This window comes from Populus trichocarpa, chromosome 3 (assembly GCF_000002775.5).
Source record: "Populus trichocarpa isolate Nisqually-1 chromosome 3, P.trichocarpa_v4.1, whole genome shotgun sequence".
Classification (NCBI taxonomy): Eukaryota; Viridiplantae; Streptophyta; class Magnoliopsida; order Malpighiales; family Salicaceae; genus Populus; species Populus trichocarpa.
The window spans coordinates 1,938,172-1,963,509 of NC_037287.2; the positions used below are offsets into that span (position 1 = coordinate 1,938,172).

Sequence of the window (25,338 nt, forward strand, 5' to 3'; positions counted from 1 at the left end):
TTGCAAGAAAAGATCATTGAACTATTAATTATTAAAAGAGAAGCCTTTAAAGCACTGTGCATGCATGATACCCTCAAGACTGCATGTTTACTTTTCCAGGCAAGAACTGAAGGTGAGTTGGGGTTTTGACTACAAGCTGAAATATCAAAGTAAAGCGCTAATTCTAGGCTAACATGATTCATGGCGAAGAAAATCCAGTGCTTGCTGCCATTAAAAATTGTACACCATCAAAATTCTTGGATTAGCTATGAAACCATTTCCCACATCAAAACAGGTAAAACCTAAAGAAAACAACTCCGGCACTTACTCTTCCTTTGCGTTGAGATTACAGAACCAGGTGCAGATGGTAATGTGCTTATTCAGTTTGGGAGAAGAATAAGTAGTACATCCCTAACATGGTGCCTGTGGTTGTTACTAGAGCTTGGGTCTCATTAAGGCATCAAGCAGACAAAACACGCTGCTAACAATTTTTGTCAAGACTTCCATGTATAAAGCACTGCACCAGCTAGCCAAGTCCTCCAAAAAGTGATCACATGAACTGGATTCAAATTGCAAGAATAATGTTCATAATTCAGACTTGGATTCAGCGTCTTCCTCCAGTGAATTATCAGTTTGATAGTCCTGTGATTGGTTGGGGGACACAAGTTCTTGAGGATTTACTTCATCACCTAAGATTTTTGCCTGTGATTGGTTGGGGGAAACAAGTTCTTGAGGATTTACTTCATCCCCTAAGATTTTTGCAGTGAAGTGTCTCGCCTCAGAGTCAAGATTAACCCATTCCGAAACTATTCTTTTTGCGCCCTGAAAAAAACCGAGAAATGAATAGATTCTTGAAAACATAGAAAGTGTTGTGAGCAAATGAATGATGAAACGTGGTGTTGGTTATAGAAACAAGTCATATTTGTAGAATCATGGCTCCAAAGGAAGAATCACCTGAAGCTTGGGTTCCTTTGTCATGGGATTGTTGCAAAGATCAATAGTTTTTGCTCTGGATTTCGTAGCATTACCACACCATGATTCGCACCACAACCATTCTTGAGGCAGTGAAAAGATGGGTACTGTATGCTGAGCATAGTTCGGAAGATCCTGAACAAGGAAAAGGAAGCAACCTTTTAACACAATCTAGTACGTGAAAGAATATCACAGACACACAAATAAAACAGAACCCAACAAGATCCAATACTGTGTGAGGATATCCATTCCAATTGCAAACTCTCATATACTTATGTATACAGCTGAGCCAAACCTTATTATAACACATATACTACCTGTTGTACTACACAGGCAATAAGCAACAACTTGAATGGATATCCAAGTATTTAATGGATATACTGCCTGTTGTACTACACAGGCAATAAGCAATAAGCAACACATAAACCTGGAAGACTGTCTCTGGTAGTCAACGGTGGATAATTGAATGCTTTTGGTGATAATACAAAAACTTTTTCAAGCAGTCAACAACAATCATTAGAGTTCCAAGTATTTAATGAAGATTATAGATAATGTACCAAGTGACAATACATACAGGCAAAATTTAATAAAGCAAATTTGATGATGATTCCTCCACTAAATGGCATGATAAAGTTTCCTCCTTGGAAAGTGGAACCCAGTAAATGGACCCATGTCCAGAAATAACAGCCTGCTAATGAATTATAGCAAAAACTGTCCATGCATAATTGCAGCCAGCTAGCTGCATCTCCAGCTACCTCCCACGCAGCATTGCTGCCAGCAAGCAGTCAATTTTCTAAACTTGATTAGAATATATAAAATTGAGCAGCACTCCATCACCTGAAGGGTGGGCATGGACCAATTGCATGAAGTTTTATAGCCATTAGACCCACAAATCTCATGGCTAAAAACCTTCATATGACATATTCATGTACCATATTTTAGGACACCATGAGTACATTGTTTGTTTATTCCCGAATTCTCTTTTTCCTTTATTTTTCTTGTTTTATGTAGAGCAGGCTCATGCAAATGTAATGCAGGAGCAATGAAAGAACTTCAAAAAAACAATTGTTTCAGAAAAATTACATTTATTTTACTAGAGATACAATTTTATCTTATTTATAAGTTAGGTACTTAGATTTACTGTGACATTAATTAATTAGAAAGTTTACTATTTTAGGAGTTTATTCTATTTCCTACTTGGTTTTGGTCTATTTTACTTAGATGCGTGTAACTCATACCTAGGAAGATGAAGATGATGTCATGAATTGCAGAAATATTATGATGAATAACTTTAAAATGATGAATTTGCCAGAAAATCTTCTCTCCATTCTTGTCCTCTAGTGCTCCAGGTGATCTCTTATCACTCTCCCACTCAAAGCAAAATAAAGATAATTTGTGTGCGTGAAGTTTGAATTTGTTTACTCTTAACATTTTCTCTTCATATCCGATCAACTAAGCCAAACAAAATCATTCAAATTCAGAGAGAACAGTGACACAGGAAATTCTATACACAACAACAATTTTGACAGATCACTGAAATAGTATGGTATGCGAACTAAGTGAGCACATCAAACACAGTGATTATAAGAAAAATCAGGTTGACTAGTTACCTGATCCAAATTTGAAAGACTATTTGGATCCTTGCTCAGTGTTTCATAGAAAACCCTTAGATTATCTCCTGCAGCTGTCTCTCGAAATTTAACCAGATCAACAATGTACAAAGCACTGGATAAGGAAGAGCACATGTCAAGCTCATGGCTGGGTCTAAGAACTGAACCAACTCTAAAGAATAAATTAACAAAAAAGATTGCTTACCTGATATGATATGGTCTTCCCCGCAAATGTTCTTTCCAGAATCCCTGTACCACACAAAAGAATGGGAAAAGATAAGGAAACAGTGATTAGATGGCAAGTTGCCTAGGCCTTCCATGGCACAAAATGAATTTATGGCAAACTATCTTTAAAAGGGGGGAAGACTAATCAGTGAAGTATACTTGGCTCCAAAATCGATATCCATCCATATCTCTGTTGTTATCACAGAATGGTGTATAAGCAAGAGGTCTTCCTTTTATATCCATGTCATACAGTTCTCCCATGTCTGCTCGCACAACCTGATCAGCATCAACAAATATAACCTGCATATGGAACCATTGATGCGTTTTTAAGCAAATGTTTAATAAATATGGAGTCAATAGCAAGAGAATACAACCAAGTTTTGACAAAAAAGAAAGAAAGAAAAACTAATATACCCTCTCCAAAGAAAGTGGAAAGATAACATCAAGGAACAAAATCTTATATGCCCAAATAATTCGCTGCTTTTCTGTCTGCTTATGCAACCATGATGGCCATTTATAAGTGACCAGTTCGTACTCAAAACCATACTCTTGTGCCATATGTGGAATCACATCCTGCACGATTCATTAACAACCAGAGAATGCACACAAGTCAGACAATAAAATTAGAAAACAATATGCGAGTGACAACTATAGATGAAATAAATACAACCTTAAATTGCGGAGAGAGATAGTTCTTTATAAACCAAAATTTCACTGGACGCTGGGTGTTCTTCCAGACACTTAGAATCATGATTTTAAGGAAACGTTCATATCTGCCACGCTCAAAACACATAATGAAATCATTATGATATTACATTAACCAAGCATTATGAGGTGTACAAGCAGATGAGTGTGATAGTGAGACCCAGAGTGAATAGGTCCCATTTAAGTGTGACAGTGAGACCCAGAGTGAATAGGTCCCATTTAAGTGTGATAGTGAGACCCAGAGTGAATAGGTCCAATAAATGGGCTGCTGCAGCTCACACTTTTTTTGCTAATACAACAATTGCATTGAACAAACAGCAAATGTGTGTGTGTGTGTTACCAGGAAGAAAACTGACAGCTATACAGGTTTATCTATGAAGCGCACAAATGAAAGTTCCTCAGTTCCACATACAAGTTCTCATTCAAAACTTTCAGCACATGGCTGTTTGAGCTTGTTGCTTACATTGTGATCACAGAACAGAAAACAATCTCAGAAAAGATTCATAGGGGCTAATTTTATTAAATCCAGAACAGTTAATCCTCTAAAATTTCACTTAGCTCACTTTGGTTTTTCAAATTTCTAGAAATAAAAAAGATAAAAGTACATAATGCAGAATACATTAAGGTTCTGTTTGGATACCAGGCAGGATTGAGAATCAAGGATTCATAATCTGTTCATTTAGCAAAATTGGAAGGGAAATTGGAATTGAAATGGCTAAATGGGAACCCGAAAGAACTTTCAATACAATTCTATATCCAGGCGGTAAGCATTTCTACTATTTATAATCTCATTCCCATTCCAATATTTATAATCTCATTCCTGCATTTTCATGCTGGTAACCAAAAAGGACTAACTTCACATCAGACAGCAGAAGACAACATAGAATAGAAGACAAGCACAAATACGGAGAGAATAAGAAAAGACTTACAGATGCCCAGAAGCAATAGAGAAGATATTAATAGTTTTTCCATGCCGTCCACGCTTCTCATGCTCCTAAAGGAATAATTTTTAACCAATCACCATCTAAAAGAATAATGAAAGCAGATGTGCACCACTGAATTTGTTTTCCAGTGCTGGTAGATGTAATAGTCAGTTTTCCATTAAACAAAGCAACTCAAGAGCTAGTTCTCATAGCCAAAGATAAAATTTTAACAGCACACTAAAACATCAGAAAATGACTTGAGAAAATGATTGACAAAGAAGAGAACTTGGATTTTCATGACAGCAACCATTCTGATACCCTATGGACTGTAAAAAACAAAATTATCCAGTCTTCAAACAAAATTAGCTAATATTCCATCTGGACTGTAAAAACAGTCCACTATTTGATTTTTTCCCATCCCTAAATGTCAGTCCGTACTATAAAGTTGATGAATGGTTGTTTACTGCCCCATTGTATGATGCATCAACAATCTAAATATATCATTGAATCAAAAGGTGCATCTTTATTATTAGGGGCAAATTTGACACTGTGCAACACTTACCTACATTTTGAATAATTGCTGAACACAATGTGCAAAACTCAAAATAAACTATTATTAGAACCAGAGGTAGTATAAAATCCAGAAAGAAATGACAGGGAACCATAAAGATGCCCCTACTTGGTTGGAAAAACAATTCATTAAGAACCAAACAGAAAGCAGCAAAGAATAGCAGGGAAACAAACAATTGTCCAACGAGTACATTAAACAGCCAGAAAAAGATGATGAAAGATCATATTTCTAAAATCAGCGCACTATGAATCCACAAACGCTATAGAGAGGACTATAAGTATAAAATCAGAGAGCCAGCACAATCCACCAAGGCACTGTGAAAATCTGAATAATTTAAGTATAACAGCAGAAACAAGTAAGTGAACAAAAATTAACTCACCATTAAAGCACTCTCATTCTTCTTGGAAAGCCCGCCGCCGCCAATAAAGCCAGAAGCCCATTTAAACAAATTGGAGTTCCAGCTATCATGAGTTCCCTGTAAAAATTTCCCCAAAACCATTCTAAGGATGCAAGACTTAACCAAATTATCCAGCTGTGGTTGTCCTTGAAATTAGTAATAATTATAAACCAATATAACAAGAACTGACCTTCCTTTGTGAATTGTTATCATCATCACTTGAAATGAGCAGTTTCTCATGCTCCATGCCCTTTTTCTTCACCACTTCTAGATGAACTACCTTGCCTCGCAAATCATTAATAGTGATAAGTTTCGACAGATGCTTTTCCTGACTTCCATCACCACCTTCCCTAAAAGCATACAGCTCAGAGCTTCGACCTGGAGCAAGTTGAAGATACCACACCCCAGGAGAGACTTTCATTTGCCAATAACCCAAATTGGCCATCACAAGTGTATCAACCAAGTGAGGATTACTCTTAGTTCCAAGAATTAGCTGAAGTCCTCGGGGGGGTTCATGATCTTTCTCTGAACAATGACCTAAATAAAACAGTGCACAAATAAGTATGAAAGAATTGGTAGTCATATGATGAAACTTACAGGGAAACACCAAATTATAATAAGAAATTACTCAAAAGAAACAGAATCTAACCAGTAAGAACAAGTGCTTCAAGTTCAAAAACTGCTTGCAATGTTCTAGTGTCACCCAGGTTCTCAAGCAAAATATTATCCAAATCATGGCTGAAACATTTAAAACATTCAGCAGCGACAAGAATAATAATAATAATAATAATAATAATAATAATAATAAGCCACTGAGACAGTAAGATTATGTTTGCAAAACTAAAATTAATCCCCTACGCTTTAGTAGAATATATACAATAAAGATGGCGACAGTATAAAGATGATTTAAAATGTATTTGACTAGGAAAGGAACATACACAGCAATAACAGGCTCAACAAGCCAGGGCTCAGGAACATCAAGGTTCATGGTAAGAGTCTTCGATAATGGCATATTTGCAAAAAATGCTTTAGGACCATTTACTGTTAAATCAGTGCTGCTGAAATCATCCTGAAAAGTCATAGCACAACTAAGATACAATGCATTGGAACCTGAAATTACCATTCATAATCAAACATATATACCATGGTTGGGACCACATATCTATAGTAATTCTTCAGCGGAAGATCAACAAGAGAACTCTGCAAGAAACCAAAAATGTTAGTTCCTCGACATGTAGAAAGAGACAACAAAATGTTGATAAAAAGCTCATAATGAAGAAGTTCAGCTAAAAAGCATATCCCATGTGAGGCAATGTCTCAGCTAGCAGTGCAGATGCAAGCTAAGGCACTAAGCACCTAAGAAAAATGTAAAGTACATAGAAGAAAACAGCATACATGCCTTACAAATCCATCATATGTTTAGGCAATTTTGAAATTCATGATACAGAATAAAAACTAAGAAAAAGTGAGAAAAAAATAATTAGAAGCAATCTAGGAACATGAATCCAAAAAGAAAACGAGAGAGAGAGAGAGAGAGGTCATTTGCTGGCATTGTTTCTGCCAGAACAAGGCCCAGCTAAGCATAATATGGAAAATAAGTCCTAATCTTTCACCAGAAAATAAAGACACAGAGGTCAATGCCTGTAAAGAAGTGGCTGCTCCCAGCCAGATGGCAATCCAAACAAACTTCTCAAGGTGACTGTTTATATGGCAGCATCTTTCTAATAAAAGAGTGTCAGAGAGGCAAAAACCTTACTATATTGTTTGAGAAAAGAAAACCTATTTGGCCTACTTGGATCAGGTTGCCTTTGCATCTATAAAGCAGACACCAATGGATTGTGATCAAATCCCAGCTTCCAAGTTAGCAGCTACTAATTTCAAAAGATTAAAAATATTCAGGGAATTAATTCAACTTGTCCTTTTTATTTTAGACTCAATCTCCAATTTGTCCCTAAATATAGCGTCCATCAATCTATCCTTCTATTAGAAATTCTATCCAAACTAACAGAAATGCACATACATGAAAAACTCAAAAGTCCAACCTGATTTACTAAAAGAAATTGAACCGAGAAAAAAGAGGAGGAATTTTAACACCATGTAACAATTCATTATTTTTCAAATTAATTTTATAAATAAATCAGGTTAGGTTTGGGTTTCTCATATAAGGATATTTCCATCAATTTGCATGAGGACATCCACTGAAACGATAGATTGAAAAATGACCTAGAATATAAGGACAAATTAGGAGCAATTTTACTTTGAGAACAGATTGGAGACAAGACTTGGAATATAAGGAGACTAGACTTAAACTATAAGGATAGATTAAGCTAATATCCCAAAATATTCAAATACTTTTCCACAAATCTCTAATCAGCCACAGTAATCTTCATCTACCTTCAGATGTTAACATACCACCGTTTAGAGCATGTCATGCTTCAGATGTTAACATACCAACATTTATGGCATGCCATACTATTCCTTTTCTTTTCATGGTTCTTTCAGAAATTATATCTCGTTGTCTACCCACAAACTGCATGCAAGATCATTCATGTGGACTTTCATAATGTGCTAGAGAGGATTATAAAAAGTTAATCAAAGCATGACTATAAAAGAGAATTTTATTCGAATTCTACAGCCACCATATAAATAATACATTCAATAAAAATAGCTTCAATTTTGCAGAATGCAATGCATGTTGTGTGGAATAGAGTTGGATACATAATTTTATTTTGATACATGAAATCCATCATGCATATAATTAAAAAAAAAATACAGTGCTTTTTTATCCTGTAAATTCGTTCACTTCATGCAATTGCAGTAAATCACATATCATCCAACAGGTCTCCAATCAGGCCAACTGAACCATTGTTTGCATGGATTTGAATCTTCATGTCAGAAAACTAGCAAAACCTAAATGCCCCAATCCCAGTAATAGCACTCTCTAATTTTTACTGCTAAATACATAAACCACTAGGATTTAAAAAAAAAAAAAATTATTATGAACTATTACTGGGTTTACATAGATACTGATGCAAACTTGCTCTTTCAATTACTTTTCCAAGCCGATTGCCTAGAAAAAACTTGGCCTGCGCTTTTATGAGTGCAATAGAGGTTTAAAGAGATATATGATATTCCTAATTCTCAAGCTTCTACAGGTTTCCTTCAATTTCTTAGTTGAACTATTGTGACGGGAGTTTAATTTTTGTCAAAATCATAAAACTTTTGGCTTTAATAGGATAAAAACAGAATCTAAACTATTCAACTATACTTTGTAGGTATAGAAATCAAAGCCCACGTTTCCAACATCCAAGTCATTGTTTCACCTTTGGCCCTTCCTACATGTACAATAGAACTAATCAACACCCCCAGAAGTTGATGCAACAACTTTTTCTAACAACAGAGAACATTCATCAGTTTTCATTCACAACACCAAAACAGATCCATATGCATTGGTGCAGAGGACTGGTCAGACAAGGGGTACATAAAGTCAAACTCTAAAGTGGCAGTGAAAATTCTTCATTTCATTTAAATGAGATCAAAATTGCCAATTCGAAGGGAAAAGGCCATGTCAGGTTGATCTGTGCTTAAAGCAGCAAACCACCATAGGATCCATTGGCCTCCAAATTGTATCATCTTGGTTTAATGGCTTTCAGAAACCACCAGATATGTTACAAGAAGGTGTTCAAGTTATATGGTTGTAGTGGCCCAAGGCTTTCAAAACTGCAGGTTGCCAAACCAGTGTAACAAAATAAGAAATAAGAAAAGAAAAATGTACAATTTGGTAAATTTTAGCTCACCATAGGGTTTAGCACGATTCTCATGCTTGGTTGAACATATTTCCTTAGAACTCTAAGAAGTGAAGAAACCTTCTGACCAGCTGCGCTTAAAGGATCAACAACAGCATCAATATGAACACTGGAATTTTCATTATCTATAATAACAGCACTGCAAACAAGAAATGATTGTATTAGATTTCAAGAGCAATCCATTGTCGAGAAATCAAAAGATGACAATCTGTAGGAAATTACAGAATGATATATGAGAATAAACTATTACCATCATGGTGGTCTTCCATGAATCCATTACTTTCTTTTTTATTTTATCTTGAACATGCCTTTTGCATTTGAATAAGAAATCTCAGTAATTACTAATTTTGTCCATAAACTTGGGGATACAAGAAGCAGGTGATAATCATTGCAATGTTGATGAGGCAACTCTACCAAATAGGATTTTCAAAGGTAGGTTCACAGTGATAAATTGTCAGAATTAAACATACAATTACCAAATATGAGAACAATGTTGACTGAATTATTTATCAGAAGCAAAAGAAGAAGAAAAACATGACAAAAAAAAAGTGTGAAATACTACAGTCTGAGAAAAGAGATGAGATAAAATTTGTGATCTAGCATTAAGTGGGATGGTGGCGAATGTACTAAGCAGAGCAATTTCTCTTTCATATTTGTCAGATTCATCAGACATTTGACAAAATTTGTAATTAATGTTGAATATCACCCAATTATATATACATGGGTCACCATATATTCACCATAACAGTCATTGTCATTGCTACACAGCTCAAACGGATAACAGCGGAAGTCTTCTCCCAAAAACAGGTGGGAAAAAAAACAATCTATGGGATGGCAAATAATTCTTACCTATGTTCAGCATTCAAAATCTCAAAGCGTGCACTTTCTGAACTTCTTTCCCGCATTGCCATTGCAGATGACACATACATTATAATATCGCTGACAAATTTGCTGCAAGTCGCATGAGAAAAATTAACATAAAATCCCCAATGGGAATGGATAGGATATGAAATGTTTTGAGAAGGAATGTCATCTATTAAACTTCACAAATTAAAAACTAATCTTTGTTGAACAGAAACTACCAGCAATGGCATAATTGGAAGTACAGGAGAGAGCAAAAAACTTGCAGATAAAAGATTCAAAACATTAGTCACCAACAGTGAATGCATACCAAAATTGCCAAAGAGCTTCAGCCTCAGATATTTACTATTTTCTTCAATTTTCACCTACATTTACAGGGTCTTTTGTAGGGAGAGTTAGCTTAGTGAGTTTACATCACATTGAGTAGGGTCACACTTATCTGGACCTTATTAAGGGATGATCAACTTGTAGTCAATTGGTCAACCACAAAGCTTTCTACTGGTGGAAGCGACCTCCTTTCACTTTTCAATGAAACTTTATTCCAGTTCTCTCATACTACCTAATAAATCACTAGCTAAACCACTACATTCCTAACCCTCAAACAACGGCTGCATCACATTCTACCCTCATTCACTTGTGCATACTCCCTATACACTATCTGATATTCTCACCTACAATGATGTTGGAGTTCCTTAAGTGTTGTCTACATTTCCTCCCTCAACACTCTGTATACAATTATCGATAATACATCTCCAAATAAATTGATTAATTCCATTAAAAGAACCCTACATTATCACCTATTTTAAGATCCATAAACAAGGGGGTAAAGTGCGTGAAATTAAACCAGTTGGCTAGTCAAGCTGAGAGCCTAGTCACTCCAACCTTCTGCAAATGTCAAGGCAGCAGAAACACTATCTGAAGAAACTAGAATGATATGTTCTTGGAAATGCTTTAACCCGGTGTGCTGGATCAATTGGATAAATAAGATAAAAAGGAAAAAACTGTGTGGAATTTCAAATCAAAGATGTGAATTCAGCTCAACAAAACATTGTGCCAAGAATGAACACAAATGAAAAGAAAATGAAGTGAGCAAGGAAAAAAAATTCAAAAGTGTTCTAGGATACAGAACAATGGTATGTAAACAATTATAGCAACTTTCTAAAATAGAAATGGGCCATGGGAATAACTTCAATATTCCATCTAACCATTCACTAACTTCCTTTTAACAACTTCCCCACCACATGCCCAACACCTCCACGCCCTAGCCATTAAAAAAAGTTTGTTCCCCTCTTGCTTTATGATGGGCAAGGTATTATTAGAAAATATATATAAGAATCTCAGCTACAATTAGAATTCTCTGAAGGGAAAAACTCAGACTGTGGTAGTTGGGTATGGAAGTGGGTGAAGATCCAGGAGCATAAAACAAACAAACAAACCTTGTTAGCATGTCAGGGTCTACATCCTGCCACTGCACTTCTTCAATAATTTCTCCAATGTGCTTTACTCTTTGCTTGAACTCCATCGTCTCTAGAAGATGTAAATCATGACTCAAAAAGGTGCCTTCATCACCAGGAAACATCACCTATCCAATATTGAAGAAAAGTTAAAAACATGAAACTGCACAACATTGACTGAAATTAAACAAATTTTGAAAAACATTGTGTGCAAAAAAATAAAACAACAGAAAGAAAAAAAGAAAAGGATGAGAAATTAAACCCATTAAACAACTTTCTGGTTATGTTTGAGAGTCTAATTAACTCACCCTTCCATTGGTAATGACCGCATTCACTCCAGATTCAAGCCCAAGAAGCAGGTAAAAAAATTGTGACACCTGCATATCATTGGAAAAATTGATGCTATTTTCTCTTGCTCATGGCAACAAATGCAAAATACCAACATCGGGCAAACTCAAACATAAAAAACTAAGAAATGTTAGGGAAAAAAAGATAGCAAGAATTAGTAGAAGCTAGGACTACATTTATAAAAGATCATATCTAGCAAGACCAAAATCTTCATTTAAAAGATCTATCCATTTTAGACAAACAGAAGATGAAAATTAAGACAATTTCATGCATGCAACAAATACCAATTAGCACAAATAACAGAAATATATATACCTTATTCAATTGATTTTTCACTTTGTCAGCAGAAAATTCAGAAAGGATGGACTTGTAGGCCTTCTGTGGTAGCTCATTTGCATCAGCCAGATCATACACCTTGTCTATAAACGTTTGAGTGCTTTCAGCTGCTACAGATGATGCCTGGATGTACTTTTGCTCATAAAATGAACATAAATGCTCCAAAAAGTTCAACACATTTTTCTTATGACTGCATGAAACCATAAAGAAAACAATTAGGGCTAATATCAAACAAAGTTTTATTCATGCTGTCAAAATAATTTTGACTTAACAAACCTGTAAGAGGCAGTGGTGATTTCAAAAACCTTCACAAGAAGGAGACCAGGTAAATCAGAATCTTGACTGGAACTAAAGAGGACACCCAAGCGAGCACCCTTAGACCCTTCTATCTGCATCATAATGTGAACATTAAAAGATAACCAATGGTTGTTATGGAGATTTCCAACAAAGATAAAGATAAATGACAATAAAGAAAATGAACAAATAGAAATACGATTGTAATAAAAAGCGCAACCAGATAGCGTATTCCTTCATGAAGCAAGTTTATCCCCTTCTTTGATGTGATGTCAACAGCAAGGAGATGAGTTACAGGTTTCACATCATCTACAGCTAGAATATTAGGGTTAGAAAGAAGTCAGATTACAATAACCATTAGTGATTCAGTAAAATTTCACTGTTCTCAGCATAGATTCTGCTTACTTCCAGGGGAATGCAAGAAGTTAATATCATTCACCACAGATTTCCCTCCAAGAACTCCCGAAGTCAGAGAAATAAACCTTGGTTTGGCCTTGCCTTCAGCAATGATCTGCACAGAAACATCAGTAACAAAGTATAGAAATATGATGTATGCATAACATCATCAACAACCAAAGCAAAACAGATGAATATGCAATAGCAGTGTTTGAATGATTCACCTGTGGATTGTAGCGGCCAATACCACTTTCTGACAGGAATTTGTCCAGCACATCAGTGTGAGAATTTATTTGCCCATAATAAACTTGCTCTTGTATTCTGGGAAGCTCATCATTCATGGCGTTCATAAGAACCTCCTAATGAAAATAAAACCAAAATTTCTTAGCAGGGAAAATAATTTCCATTACCAGAGGTCAATATTACCACAACAACCATCTTTAACTAAACAAAAGGAGGTCAAAAAAAAATTTGCTTTAGTATTACAGATTTGCTTCTCCTCAAATAATTGTTTTTCATTCAAGCACATTTCACAGTAAGATTTGGCCATGAAAACTGTAAAGCAGCATCTTATGATAATGTATTAAAAGCTGCCCAAGTGCAAGTATGCAATGCAACAGAAAATATTAGAATTACCTCACTAGAATCAAAGACAAGACCGTTCATTAAGAGGCAACACTGCAACTTGTTCAAACCCAGCTTAAACACGAACATGGAGCTTTCTTGTGACAGTTCCTTATAGGTTTGCTCCTTTGCCAGTTTTAGCAATATATCTTGAGGAGGGGTTTTTACCTTTGGTCTACACACATGGAATAATAACATGTTGTAAGGAGGTCATTGATTGAAGGATAAGGAAGGCCAGTTCTTCTAAAAGAATTTGTAATGCACATGGAGAGACATCATGATAGTGCAAAAAAGTTGAAATTGCTCCGTTAACCAGAAAAACCCATTAAAACTCACAATATGGTATCCACAAATGCTCCGTCCACATGGTGTGTTTCAGGAACATCATCTTCAGAATCTGACTCCATGCGTAATCTGTTTACCTGCCACACATATATGAAATTGCTTGTTAACAAAAATCAAAATGTACTGAATAAAAGCAACGCACATACAACAACATGAAATATGTTTACCATCCAACAAAGACCATATGCTCCTACACTTAAAAGAATGGCAGTGAGGGAGGAAACTGTTCCGATTTAAGCTAGCAAAAAAGGAGGGTCTATTGAAACCTAAAAGAAATTAAGTAATAAGGTGGCTTGATTATTGACTTCATCAATCAAAGTGTCTTTTGGGTCAAGCATAAGCATCCACAGTAGATTTCTTTGTTTATAGTTTAATGTATTAACTTAAGGGTAATTTTGTAAGAAGGGGCAGAATTGCAACTTCTGCAAGTTCATGGAAAGCAGAAAGTTTTGGTCATTTTCAGGTTTAGTATAAGATTTGATGTTATCAGAATGTGGTTTCTTAGCCTTCAATAATTTATTCCAATTCAGTTGTTTTCCTAGTCATGTTAGGATTAGCTATGCCAATTCAGTTTAGAAGTAGTAGTGTGATAAGCCGTCCTAATTGTTGGGCCATTCTGTCACACCCGACACTAATCACTATAAATAGAGATGCAATGTCTTATTTTTACTAGAGCAGAGTTATAAAATAAATTGAGTTATGTTATTTTGGAGGCTTGGTGCCTTGGGTTTTCCGTTTTGATTCTTCCTTCTCATTCCTGCAGTACTTCGGGTACTTAGCCATGATTTGACCCCAAAAATCTTCTAAAACACACCAGCCATTAATCTCAAATCCGCATATGTAAAACCCTAACCTTAACACTGATCAAAAACACTAAAACTTCAACATATTCAGGGCTGTTCTGCATCAGGAAGCTAATGTTATGTTGAAGAAGAAGAGGAAAAGGAAGAGGAAGAAGGTTGAACTATCACACTTGCATATGGACATCACCAGTGTCAAGGATTACTTAGAGAGGGGGCTGGACCCTGTCCAAAACCCTATCATTTTTTAGGGATGCATGTGCACTCAATACTCAAACTAACTCACGTGCATTTGGCTCAAGAGTTTACTCATTACATAAACTAATAGACCCTCCCATCACTTGATTGATATTTTAGATCCCTCACATTCTTTCTCCTTTGATTGATATTTTATCAAACTGCTCCTCGTTAGGCAAAATTGCAAACCTTTCCAACTAAAACAAACCAAGTGCATACTTCAAAAAACTAGGAAAAATACAAACCTAGTACTTAGTAACCATATGAGCAGAAGGCATGTTTCTATTGCAGGAAGTTACGGTCCAGAGAAGTGCTAAAAATTGATAGTATGCCAAAGTACAGAGCAAGTCTTACATTGCTCAGAAACTGGAAAGCTGTTGGTGTCCCGTAGCTTTCCTTAATATATATGAAAAGACGTATGATCTGCAAAACATGTCAACAAAATTCATATGCTTATTCCATGAATCACCAATCCAAAAGTTAGAATGAAATCAGCCTGGCAAGCAGACAGCACACCATTTGTAAGGCTAGCAATAAGAGTTAATGGGAAAAGAAATGAGAAAAAAGAAATGGAAACTAAAGAAAGAAAATACCAAACTAGATATATCCTCCTCAATTTCACCATCATTCTCCTCAGCAGATAAATGTAGGCCACGACTAGTTGCTTTCTTGATAAACTTTGAAGAATATAGAATCAATCCAAATCTCATTGGGAAGTTGTTCTCATACAAAGACAAAATCATGTCGACAGACTGCAAGTATACAAAACTCAATATATGAACAATTCAACAGGGCAGGACAGCGATGGGCACTGTTAATCATAGACATCAGAATTAAAACTTGCCTCAAGACCGCAACTAGTGGCTGGATCAAGAACATAAACAGCATGAAACAGGTTCTTGCGGATGTAACGTAGCTGTCCAGGGAAGACAGGCATCAAAATCTGCACAAAAAACAAAAAATTCAAGGAGATTTGAGTTTACAGAACCATCACTCTTAAAAGAAAAATGTTGAAAATAATATATCCACCTCATTTATATTGTTCCTCCACCGCTTATACATGGCATCCTCCTCTAAGTTATTAAGATAATGAACATGACTTGAACGAAAATCAACACGGATCATACTGGATTCAGGAGGAGACGCTGTCGAAAGAAGTTTCCTTATTGTGCTGTGAGGAACCTGCAAAAATTAGCACTATTAACTTTTTAATACAATTCGTGCTATTTTTTAAATTCACTTCATGAAATCACAGTCCAATTTGACATATTAACCTGAATTGCATGGAATGACATATATTTGCATCTACATATATGAATGTACATGCGTGCAAGTGTGTGAAGCAAATTAGATAGAACATGTTATTAAAGCAAAGACAAAATTATAATCAATGTTATTGCTAATAAGAGCACAACATGGTGGAAGTAAAATAGAGAAAAAGAGCTTCATTAACAGATGCAAATCTAAAACAATAAAGCAGAAACAATATATTGTTCCCTATACCATATTGTAGACTTTTAATTCATCTAGAGTTATAGAAAGAAGCAACTCCTCTCCCTCAAAGCCATGTTCTCTCATTACTGAAACAAAAAAGAATTGTAGGGCCTAGGAAGAGGTTGGCTGTTCTCTCAAAAGTTGAAGGGTAGCTTTCAAAAAGAAACTACTGCAAATTGATTAAGATGTGGAGAAAAGTTCCTTAATTATCTGGAGTATTTCTACAACTTTGCAATAAAGGGTCCTGTAGAATTCAACTGTTAGTAAATGCCAATCCATTTAGTTTTCAACTTAAATGGCTAATACAAAACCCTTTCCTTAGGACTTTGAAATTCACTTTACTTATGCTTTTGCAATAAGCACCAAAAAGCTAAGTTGGCGAATAATCCTCCCAAGTTCTCCAGCAACATATACACCCTTGGATTGTGTTATTTCCTGGCTATTTGGGAGCAATTACAAATGATGTTTCCAAAACACTATGGTTGTGAGAAGTTTGTTCAACAGATTGAGCCCAGTTTCACATAGGTAATGTCAGAAACTAGGAAGTAACCAGGTGTACTTCTTACAATTTTGTCACCTCTATGCCAGTGTACTTCTCATCCAGCCATGTAACTTCGCCTTTTTTTTTCTTCTTTCTTCTCCAACAAAAAATGCTCAAAAAGAAAATCAAATATTTCCTTCTCTTCCTCTCCAACAAAATGCTCAAAAAGTAAACCAATTATTTAACCATGCTTATCAAGTCATGCTAGTAATTTTGCTAGTCCAGAAGGGAAATTTTGGGGGGGAGAGGAAGGAATTAAGGGTGTTCATCACCTATAGTCCTTGCTATGCAAACAGAATAAAGCAAGAGAGAATTTAGCAACATTCACCTTCAATTTAGAAAATTGATCGGCCAATGATAATTCCTGCTGGACCATGTCTACCAACCTATAAAAGAATAAGAGGAAAGAAATTTTAAAAGTACAATAAACTCAGTCACAAAGAACTGAAATGCTTCACTGAAGAGATCCAAATTATATTAATGTCAGGTGACAGTATATATATACATATATAGTGGTATTTAGAAATGAAAAAAAGTGAAATGAAGACTGTCTGGTTGTTAAAAAGTCTAAAAAGAAATATCCCTTTGAATTACATGTGTATATTTGGCTGTAACAATAAGTCTCTTGTTTACATCGGCAGAATGCTTGGCCCGCAAAGTACAAAGATTGGGTACTCTTAAGATAACAAAGTCAACTCAATAAAGCTGTTTTAAATCACAAACATCTCTTCTTTTTTTACAATAGGTTGCAGAGCAGCAACCAACCTCGCCCTCCTTCCTCAAGGGGACATTTAGGATATTACACTCTAAAAGTACAAATGAAATTTGGTTTAATTCTAAAAACCAGACAGCACAGTTTGTCCAGTTATCTGAAATATTTAATTTAATGGCAGAGCCTATCAGCAAATGAAAAGTCTTAACCTAAAGCTGTGTTAACCTAGAAGTTCCCCAACTAAATAAATGCTGGAACGCACTAGTAACTAGCATTAGTTTGGAGCAATTATACATCTAATTTCAGATTCTCCATTTCCAAAAAACATAGGAATAAATAATCACATGAAAAGAAAAAAAAACATTGCACCACATCAAAAATAGCACATGTATGTCAAAGTAACAATTCCAAAATGGTTGTTACAATCTTACTATTCAACATGAATCTTATAATCTGTCTTGATCACATACGAAACAATGCAAATCATGGAGTGAATAGCTGATTTAAATAAATCAGTCACAATTCAATTCGATTCATTGAATCATACAAGTCAACTCAAATAGAAAATAGAAGTAAAATGCATAATTTTAAAAGAGATAAGAATACAAATGCGATGTCTTAGAGGTCATGGATGGAAACAGCGTATAAACAATTTTCTGTGGTAAATCTTTCTATTTGAAACTTAAATAGGTTATTATTAATTCAAGTTTCACAAAGAAAGAGAAGAGTGCAAGAAAGCAAGAGTGCCAAAGACAACAAGAATGACAATGGTGATACTGACATAAATATTGAGAAAATTATTACTGTTTGTTAAAAGATTAATTATATACAAACAAATTTCTCATATAAATAAGTGCCGGTGACATTTTAATGGAAGGCCAATCATTTAAAATTTATGAGACATGCACTTTACCAATTATCAGTTGACACATCTGTTTGCAAGGAAATTTAGTATGAAGGGTTTGTAAATCATTTTCCTTATTAAAACGAGGACATTCAGTAATTTAACTAGCTAGAAGATGGCTTTTAGATATATCATAAGTTATTGAGTCATTAGAATGATCAAAGTACCAAAATAATATGTTGAATTTTGAGACTTTGGGTTCAATTACCGACTTAGAACTAGAAAATTAAAATGATTTGCAGCGCATTTGTTTAGTAAATGATCATTTATCCTTTATTTAGAAATATGTAGTATGTTATTTATATTTTATAATGTTGCTTTCATTTGTGACTGAATGGTGCAATTCTCAAACTCAAAAAGGGATGTTACAATTTTTGAACCCAAAAAGGGCTTTCTGATTCCCAATTCAAATCTCAATTTGACAACAATCTTCAGATAAGTAAACATGCACCCCAGACCAATGGTTAATGAAGACAAGCAGATGCCTGAAGCACAACCCTCCATTTTTTTCAACAATTAATGAAGCCAAAGTAAATTATGTAATATTCACCATAAATCAATATTAATATGCTCGTCGGAAACAGACAAACTACTTATGTCAATCCTCAAAAATTAACATGGAGAAGCCCAGTCCTTTAAGTTTGCAAGTTGCAGAAGTTTACAAGCATCGAAGCTAACAATAAACCATACAACTGCCAAAATTTTGCTTTGGATGGAATAAAGATATTGAATTCAAATGATTGTGTCAGGAAAGCTTTCAGAAAATAACTTCATGAACCATCACCCTAACTAGTTTGTGTATTAAAGCTTGATTGAGTTGAGCTAAATATGAGATTCAAGAACTCAAAACAGGTAGACAAAATCATCAGCAAGAGAGGGAAAAAGTTCACTGAGAGCAGAAGCATTACAGATAAAGGTCAATATCCTCAATATTGATTAAAGCACCATTCAGAGCCATTAAGGACTTGCCGGGAGGGATCATTCGCTGGTTTGCAGTTATCTCATCTTTAACAGAATCCTTGAGCTGTATGAGGCAACATTCGCGCAATTACATCAGAACAACCAGCATCACAAATTTCCTTTGTAAAGATATTAATTATGAATATTTATTTCAAAATTTGTCAAATCCAAACATCATATGACAAGTTACCTTCATGCGAGACAAAGAAGAAACTACACTAGGAAAATTTTGGTTGATTTCCTGCATTGATTGTAGAGGGTCAGAGGCATGAACTATTCTTTGTGCTGTTTGATGTCCTAGATCTGTTGAAAGGAAAAGAGATCAGAAAACTGCAGTTTCTCTAAGCAATCATGAAGAAAGGCTTAAATTATAGATACCCTTTAGTTCCCAAACATCAAGTGTATCAGATATTGTTGACGACAATAAATAGTCTCGGAAAGCCATAATCTCTGATGTAAGCTCAGGTTTACGTTCCTGCACGTGAAAAACATAGCAATCATGATCCCTACAGTGAGCGGATAGGTGTCTTGTACTTCAAAGTATAGTCTAAAATACAAAAGTTCCATGAGATTTTAAACATCTTTGGCTTCAACAATTAGCCTTTACAGCTCATGTTTACATCTTCCATCATACAGGAAAAATGATTCATGTTATAGCATTTTACAGCTCATGTTCAGATTTAAAGATGATAAACCACTCAACAATTTATATTTTAAAATAAGAAAGGATAATGAATTTAGAAATTTCCAAAAGAAAAAACAGAAGATGAGCATTATGGGAGGAGACAGAAACTAAACAGACACCAAAATAGGAAGCAACGGATCATGTGGTAATTTTGAGCAATAGGCCACACCAAACTATTGAAGAACAGAAGCCAGCGAAAGAATTTATCTAATTAACTCTTCCTTCTGGCCTCTTCCAAAGTGTTTACCGCTTTACTTTCTGGTCAGTAAGATTTTAACTTAAGCCTGTCCCTCCCTACATTGCACCTGATCTTCTACTTCTTTCTTTTCTTGTAAATTCTTGTTTATACTTCAAACAATATTTACAAATCAAGAACAGTATGAGATTTTAGCTACACTTAAAAGTTCAGAAGTTGTATGTGGTCTATAAACATTAGTGCTAATCATTGTTTCCCAATGAGGGAGTACAGTACAGAAACATATATGTAGGGCTTTCTTAATTAATTTAGTAAGCTTGGGGATATTATTACAGAGATCTCAGCACCCTTATACTGATCTTGATGAGCAGAGTTTTTCAATTGAATGGGAGTTTCTATACACTTTCCAATTACTCACTTCCATTTTAATCAACCAGCAGGAATTGTGTCAGGACTCTATTTGCATTAAGCAGTTCCTAATCAATGGAAGACAGACCCAAACAGGTAGCACTAGAAAAATTAAAAATTTGTGCATGTGTGCGTGCAGGAGTGTGTGTGGACGCGTGAGCACACTGCATGTGTGAGGGAGGGAGAGAGATGAATGGTTGGCAGCACTCAAGGCGGTTTCTTGTCAAGCCAAAATGAAGACAACATGCAACGTACAACCCCATCAGATTTCATTATTATAATAAGACAAAGTGCAGGTACAAGCGTGAACACGCACAGAAAGAGAAATAGTCAAAGACTTGTCTAAAATAAGACAAATAAGTGAAAAGAAATAGAAGTACAGGGGCAAGTTTCAAGTATAACAAACCAGTATTTTGGAAAAAATGAACCCTCTAACTTCTTGGCTAAGATCTTCAGTCCGAGGATCCTCCAAAGTGACACCTGAAACTTACATCATCAGTCGAAAAGAGTGTGACAAAAAAGGTAGTTTGGCTCATTCAGAATAACACTGCTCTTATAGAATTTCATCTTGGCTTTAAATTATGTACATAGAATGATTATCATTCTAACCTTTCTTTATTGCACTATCATCCATGGCCTTATATTCCATATTCTTCAGAGCAAGTTCTACACCATAACCACCTAAATTTAAGGAGTCACTCGCCCCAACAGCAACACACCGCCCAACTTTTGATTCACAGCCAGAAGGTAAAACAGGTCTAACTACATATTTTACCTTCCCCTGAAAATTTTAGCCAACTCGTCAGCAAAAAAAAGTGAAAATAAATATTGAATATACATATCATACTCATAGTATGAGAGAAAAATAGTACCATAAATGTACACAAGTGAAACAGTAATCTCTCGAACAGCAAAACTATGGTTTGTTTTTTTCTCCAACTAAACTAAAATATTTTTCGTTCAGCTTTTAATAAAAGAAGACATTTATACTATTGTAGTTCTGGCAAACAGAGTATTTATGTCTGTAAGTGTGTTTCATATATTTTATTGTAGCTAATATACGAAATAAAGAATCCGTATCTTCTGGCCAATCTAAGAAAAAGGAGAATATATGGTTTGTTTTGGAGGGGTTTGATTTCATTAGATTTAACTGTTTGAAGTGAACGGCAAACACCCCTAGATTCCACAGCATAATAAGATCCTCTAAAACACCAAGTAACATACCTGTTTGGCAGCTTCCACCAAGGCGGAATGAAACTCCTTAAAGCAATCAGTTCCAAGAGCTCCATACAGAATAGTAACTGGACTTCCAGAAAGTGATTCAAAATGAACATGATCAAAATCAAATAGTTCGGGTTGCTGAAACGAGTCCTCTGCCCTGGCAACCATGAAAAAATATAACCAAGGTAAACCATGCAGTGTATTGGTGATACCAGATTTAGATGTAAGTACCGATTTATCAACCAAGAAACAAGGAAACACTCACATTCCAGTAGGGCTATGAAGCCACAATAGCAAATCCGCAACATCATAGAACAATGCCGCACCAGTATCCACCCAACAGCATTTCCCACCAGGAATTTCAGGATTTCTTCCCACAAGCAAGGGATCTGACCTTTTCATTTCATTGGTATCATTTGTTTTGGCAAGGCCCCCACTAGCATTGTTTGAGAAACTATCATCCAAAAGCGGAAAAGAAGAAAGAGACTCCTCTGCTAGCTGTCTGTAAAGCACCAATCTTGGGGATGCAGATCTTAGAATAAGAGAAAAATCAAATAGTGAGGCCAATGTGTCACTTAAAAGAGCATGTCCATGTTTCATAATTTTTTTGAGGCAATCTTTAGCGGTATAAGAATCATTATCTTCCTTCTTTGAATGAAGCCAGCTATCAATGAACTCCCAATAAATGTCTTTCCTTTCCTTAGATAGTAATTCCCTGCGCCCAGAAGTGAAACAAAAGAAGAAAAAAGTTTCACAGATTCAAGAATAATGACTTAATGTATAAGAACTTGACAGGAAAAAAAAAAAAGAATACCATAAAAACTCATTCTTATATTAAGGAGAGAAACTTTCATTTTTCAGGAAGGAATGCTAATGTATATGGAACTGCTAAATGAGTAAGGCCAATGAATCGTGAATGGGCAGCCCAATTTGTCTAGGGGCATTCAACACCGATACTTACTAGTTAAAGAATCTAGATTTGTCAGGGAAATAGCTGAAAAGAACATGAGTTTCCACAAGAAATTGCCTCAACACAGAATTTTCACACAGATTCTTGAATTTAGCTCATTCAAGCACACAAACGACCAAACAGAGTTAGATAATAGGCACCTACACATTATCTTACAATTCTATCGCTTCTTGAAACCCACTCAACAATATATCAATGAGAAATCCTCCAGCCTACGAGAGGCTACAAATTAACATTTGGAAAGGACCTCGCCACAACATCCTGACTTCCAACAAGTTATTGGTGTTTCAAGACCACCATCCACTTCCTTTCTTAGAAGAGGCCTTGATGTCATTTCAAATTTCTCACTAAAAGAAAACAACAAGAAATGGTATTTAACCTAGAGACCATAGAAGGTCAATATAAATTCATCATCAAGTAATGAACTTCCCACACAAACTTAAGACACTGATAATATTCTCCACAAGACACTCCAACATAATTAAACGATTATTGGTTCTTTTATTCCCATTTTCTTCCAAGAAAGAACCCCTATGAAGAAGCATCCTCTTTCAGCCATCCCTGATCACACCATTCGCCCATATGTTCTACCTCTATCAATGACATTCTCGCATCATTAACCTGCTACGTATCTAGGACCGACTTCTGCCTACAGAAGCGGTTCCTTAGCGTGAAGCCTCAGTTATGCACTTCCAATCAAGAAAATTCAAGAAACCAATCAAGAAAACATGAAAACAACAAAGAAAAGAAAAGATATTTCGTACTAATAAAAGAAACACAAGATCAACAGATAAAAACCCACATAAAAAAAACATCCTCGAATACAAACAACGGCATCCTTGCATTTATGTATGTACGACGAACTTCTGCCTACAAAACCCCAATTATGCACTTCCATACAAACAAGAAAATTCAAGAAACTAATCAAAAAAACATGAAAAAAAAACAAAGAAAAGAAAGGAAATTTTTTACCAACAAAAGAAACACGTGATCAAAATACAAAAACCCACTTCAAAAAACCTCAAAGAAACATATGACCAACTTCTGCCTTGTTCCTTTAAACATGAAAAAAACAAAGAAAAGAACTTTCGTACAAATAAAAGAAACACAAGATCAACAGACAAAAACCCAATTCAAAAAACCTCAAAAAAACATTAACTCCAAATTCCCAAGACAAAACAATAGTTCAAGAAAGAAAGAGCAAATATACCCAGCTTCCAATAAAATTGGAGTGCCCTCCCATTTAGCCCGAACAGCAACCTGAACGTTTTTGGGCCTTCGATTCTCCCCACAAGAAACCGAACCAAACCCACAAAATCCTACAACACAAACTAGAATGACAAGAACACAAGAACCGGATCTAAAACGGGTCCCCATTGACAGATCTTCTAAACATATACGGGTTCAACAAGATCCAACATTACTAGTAAAGAGCTCTCTCTGTGTCCCTGTGTTGTACTGATAAATAAATGATAGTTATAATTGTTGGGTTTTCAAGGCAGGCGAGGCAAAGAAAGAGGGAGAGTGAGACCGAAAGAATCAACAAGGAGGAGGAGGAGACAGACGACTTCGGCAGGAAACAGTGGACTGGACTTACTTATGGCTCTTTTGGTCTTTGAGTTAATTATACTTTAGTCCCTCTAGTTTATCAAATCATATTAATTAAGGATTATAGTGTGAAAAAATAAATTAAACAATTTATTGACGAGTGTTATTCATGATTATTAGTAATATTTTTAATTTAAAAATATTATTTGTTTTATAGCCAATATTTTCATCTTAGATATCTATTTTTTCTTGTTAAAATATAATAAATTGGGAAATAAAGGATTAAGTTATAAGTGATTTAAAATTATAGGATTGCATATATAGTTTCTGAAATCATGAGTACTAGTTAAGTAATATACAATTGCTGACATTAGGACTAATTAATTTATTATACTATAAATTTAAACGCGTCGGATTTTCATTATGTAAAATTTAATTTTTTTAATTTAATTTTTAAACTTTGTTTTAGAATGATTTAATCTTATTTAATGAGAAATTAATTTAAATTTTTTATGTAATGATGGGATTGGAAAAAAAAAACGAAATAAAAAACACAACAAACATGAATGGCATATCATAAATTTTAAAAAAACTCACTTTAGACCTCCAACTTAAATAATCACGCAGATTATACAATTTCGGTTCCTCAAAATTATTTCTATTCTATTTTGGTACGTGGGTTTATTTTTGTTATTGTTTGGTCCCTAGTTGAGAGAGGAGAGAAAAAAAAGGATCATCAAATTCCAGCGATAAAGATAGAAACTTATCGTTGGCACCGATTTAGGCCACCAAAATTGGGGATTTTTGTGTCAAATT

General features: G+C 35.1%; 1 protein-coding gene across 2 annotated transcripts; it reads right to left on the reverse strand.

The window, feature by feature from the left end:
• Window positions 1-24,558, reverse strand: LOC7480765 (UDP-glucose:glycoprotein glucosyltransferase). 2 transcript variants are annotated; one of them, XM_052451098.1, is made up of 37 exons: window positions 24,185-24,558; window positions 22,270-22,719; window positions 22,008-22,161; window positions 21,393-21,564; window positions 21,190-21,263; window positions 19,873-19,969; window positions 19,685-19,797; window positions 19,443-19,558; window positions 17,247-17,304; window positions 15,913-16,065; window positions 15,734-15,826; window positions 15,477-15,641; window positions 15,238-15,306; window positions 13,838-13,923; window positions 13,514-13,676; window positions 13,102-13,236; window positions 12,887-12,992; window positions 12,702-12,790; window positions 12,464-12,576; window positions 12,167-12,377; window positions 11,812-11,880; window positions 11,486-11,631; window positions 10,038-10,139; window positions 9,180-9,327; window positions 6,526-6,582; window positions 6,321-6,451; window positions 6,032-6,120; window positions 5,573-5,919; window positions 5,365-5,460; window positions 4,421-4,485; window positions 3,457-3,559; window positions 3,201-3,359; window positions 2,946-3,086; window positions 2,767-2,810; window positions 2,562-2,676; window positions 934-1,086; window positions 1-801 (listed from the first exon to the last, which is right to left on the reverse strand). In XM_052451098.1, the coding sequence occupies exons 1-37, from the start codon at window positions 24,349-24,351 to the stop codon at window positions 565-567; spliced, it is 4,986 nt and encodes a 1,661-aa protein (XP_052307058.1). In that variant the 5' UTR covers window positions 24,352-24,558; the 3' UTR covers window positions 1-564. The 2 variants fall into 2 exon arrangements, with proteins under 2 accessions (XP_052307058.1, XP_052307057.1); XM_052451097.1 differs by having other exon boundaries at window positions 12,702-12,796.
• Between the last annotated feature and the right edge of the window lie 780 nt (window positions 24,559-25,338).

Bases quoted from the DNA above. Each gene is read 5' to 3' on its own strand.
- LOC7480765 (XM_052451097.1), bottom strand. From the start codon at position 24,351: ATGGGGACCCGTTTTAGATCCGGTTCTTGTGTTCTTGTCATTCTAGTT. The intron at 6,583-9,179 runs GTGAGCTAAAAT...GGTTTCTTGCAG, and splicing joins GAATCGTGCTAAACCCTATG to AGTTCTCTTGTTGATCTTCC. The intron at 5,461-5,572 runs GTCAGTTCTTGT...AAATTTTTACAG, and splicing joins ATAACAATTCACAAAGGAAG to GGAACTCATGATAGCTGGAA.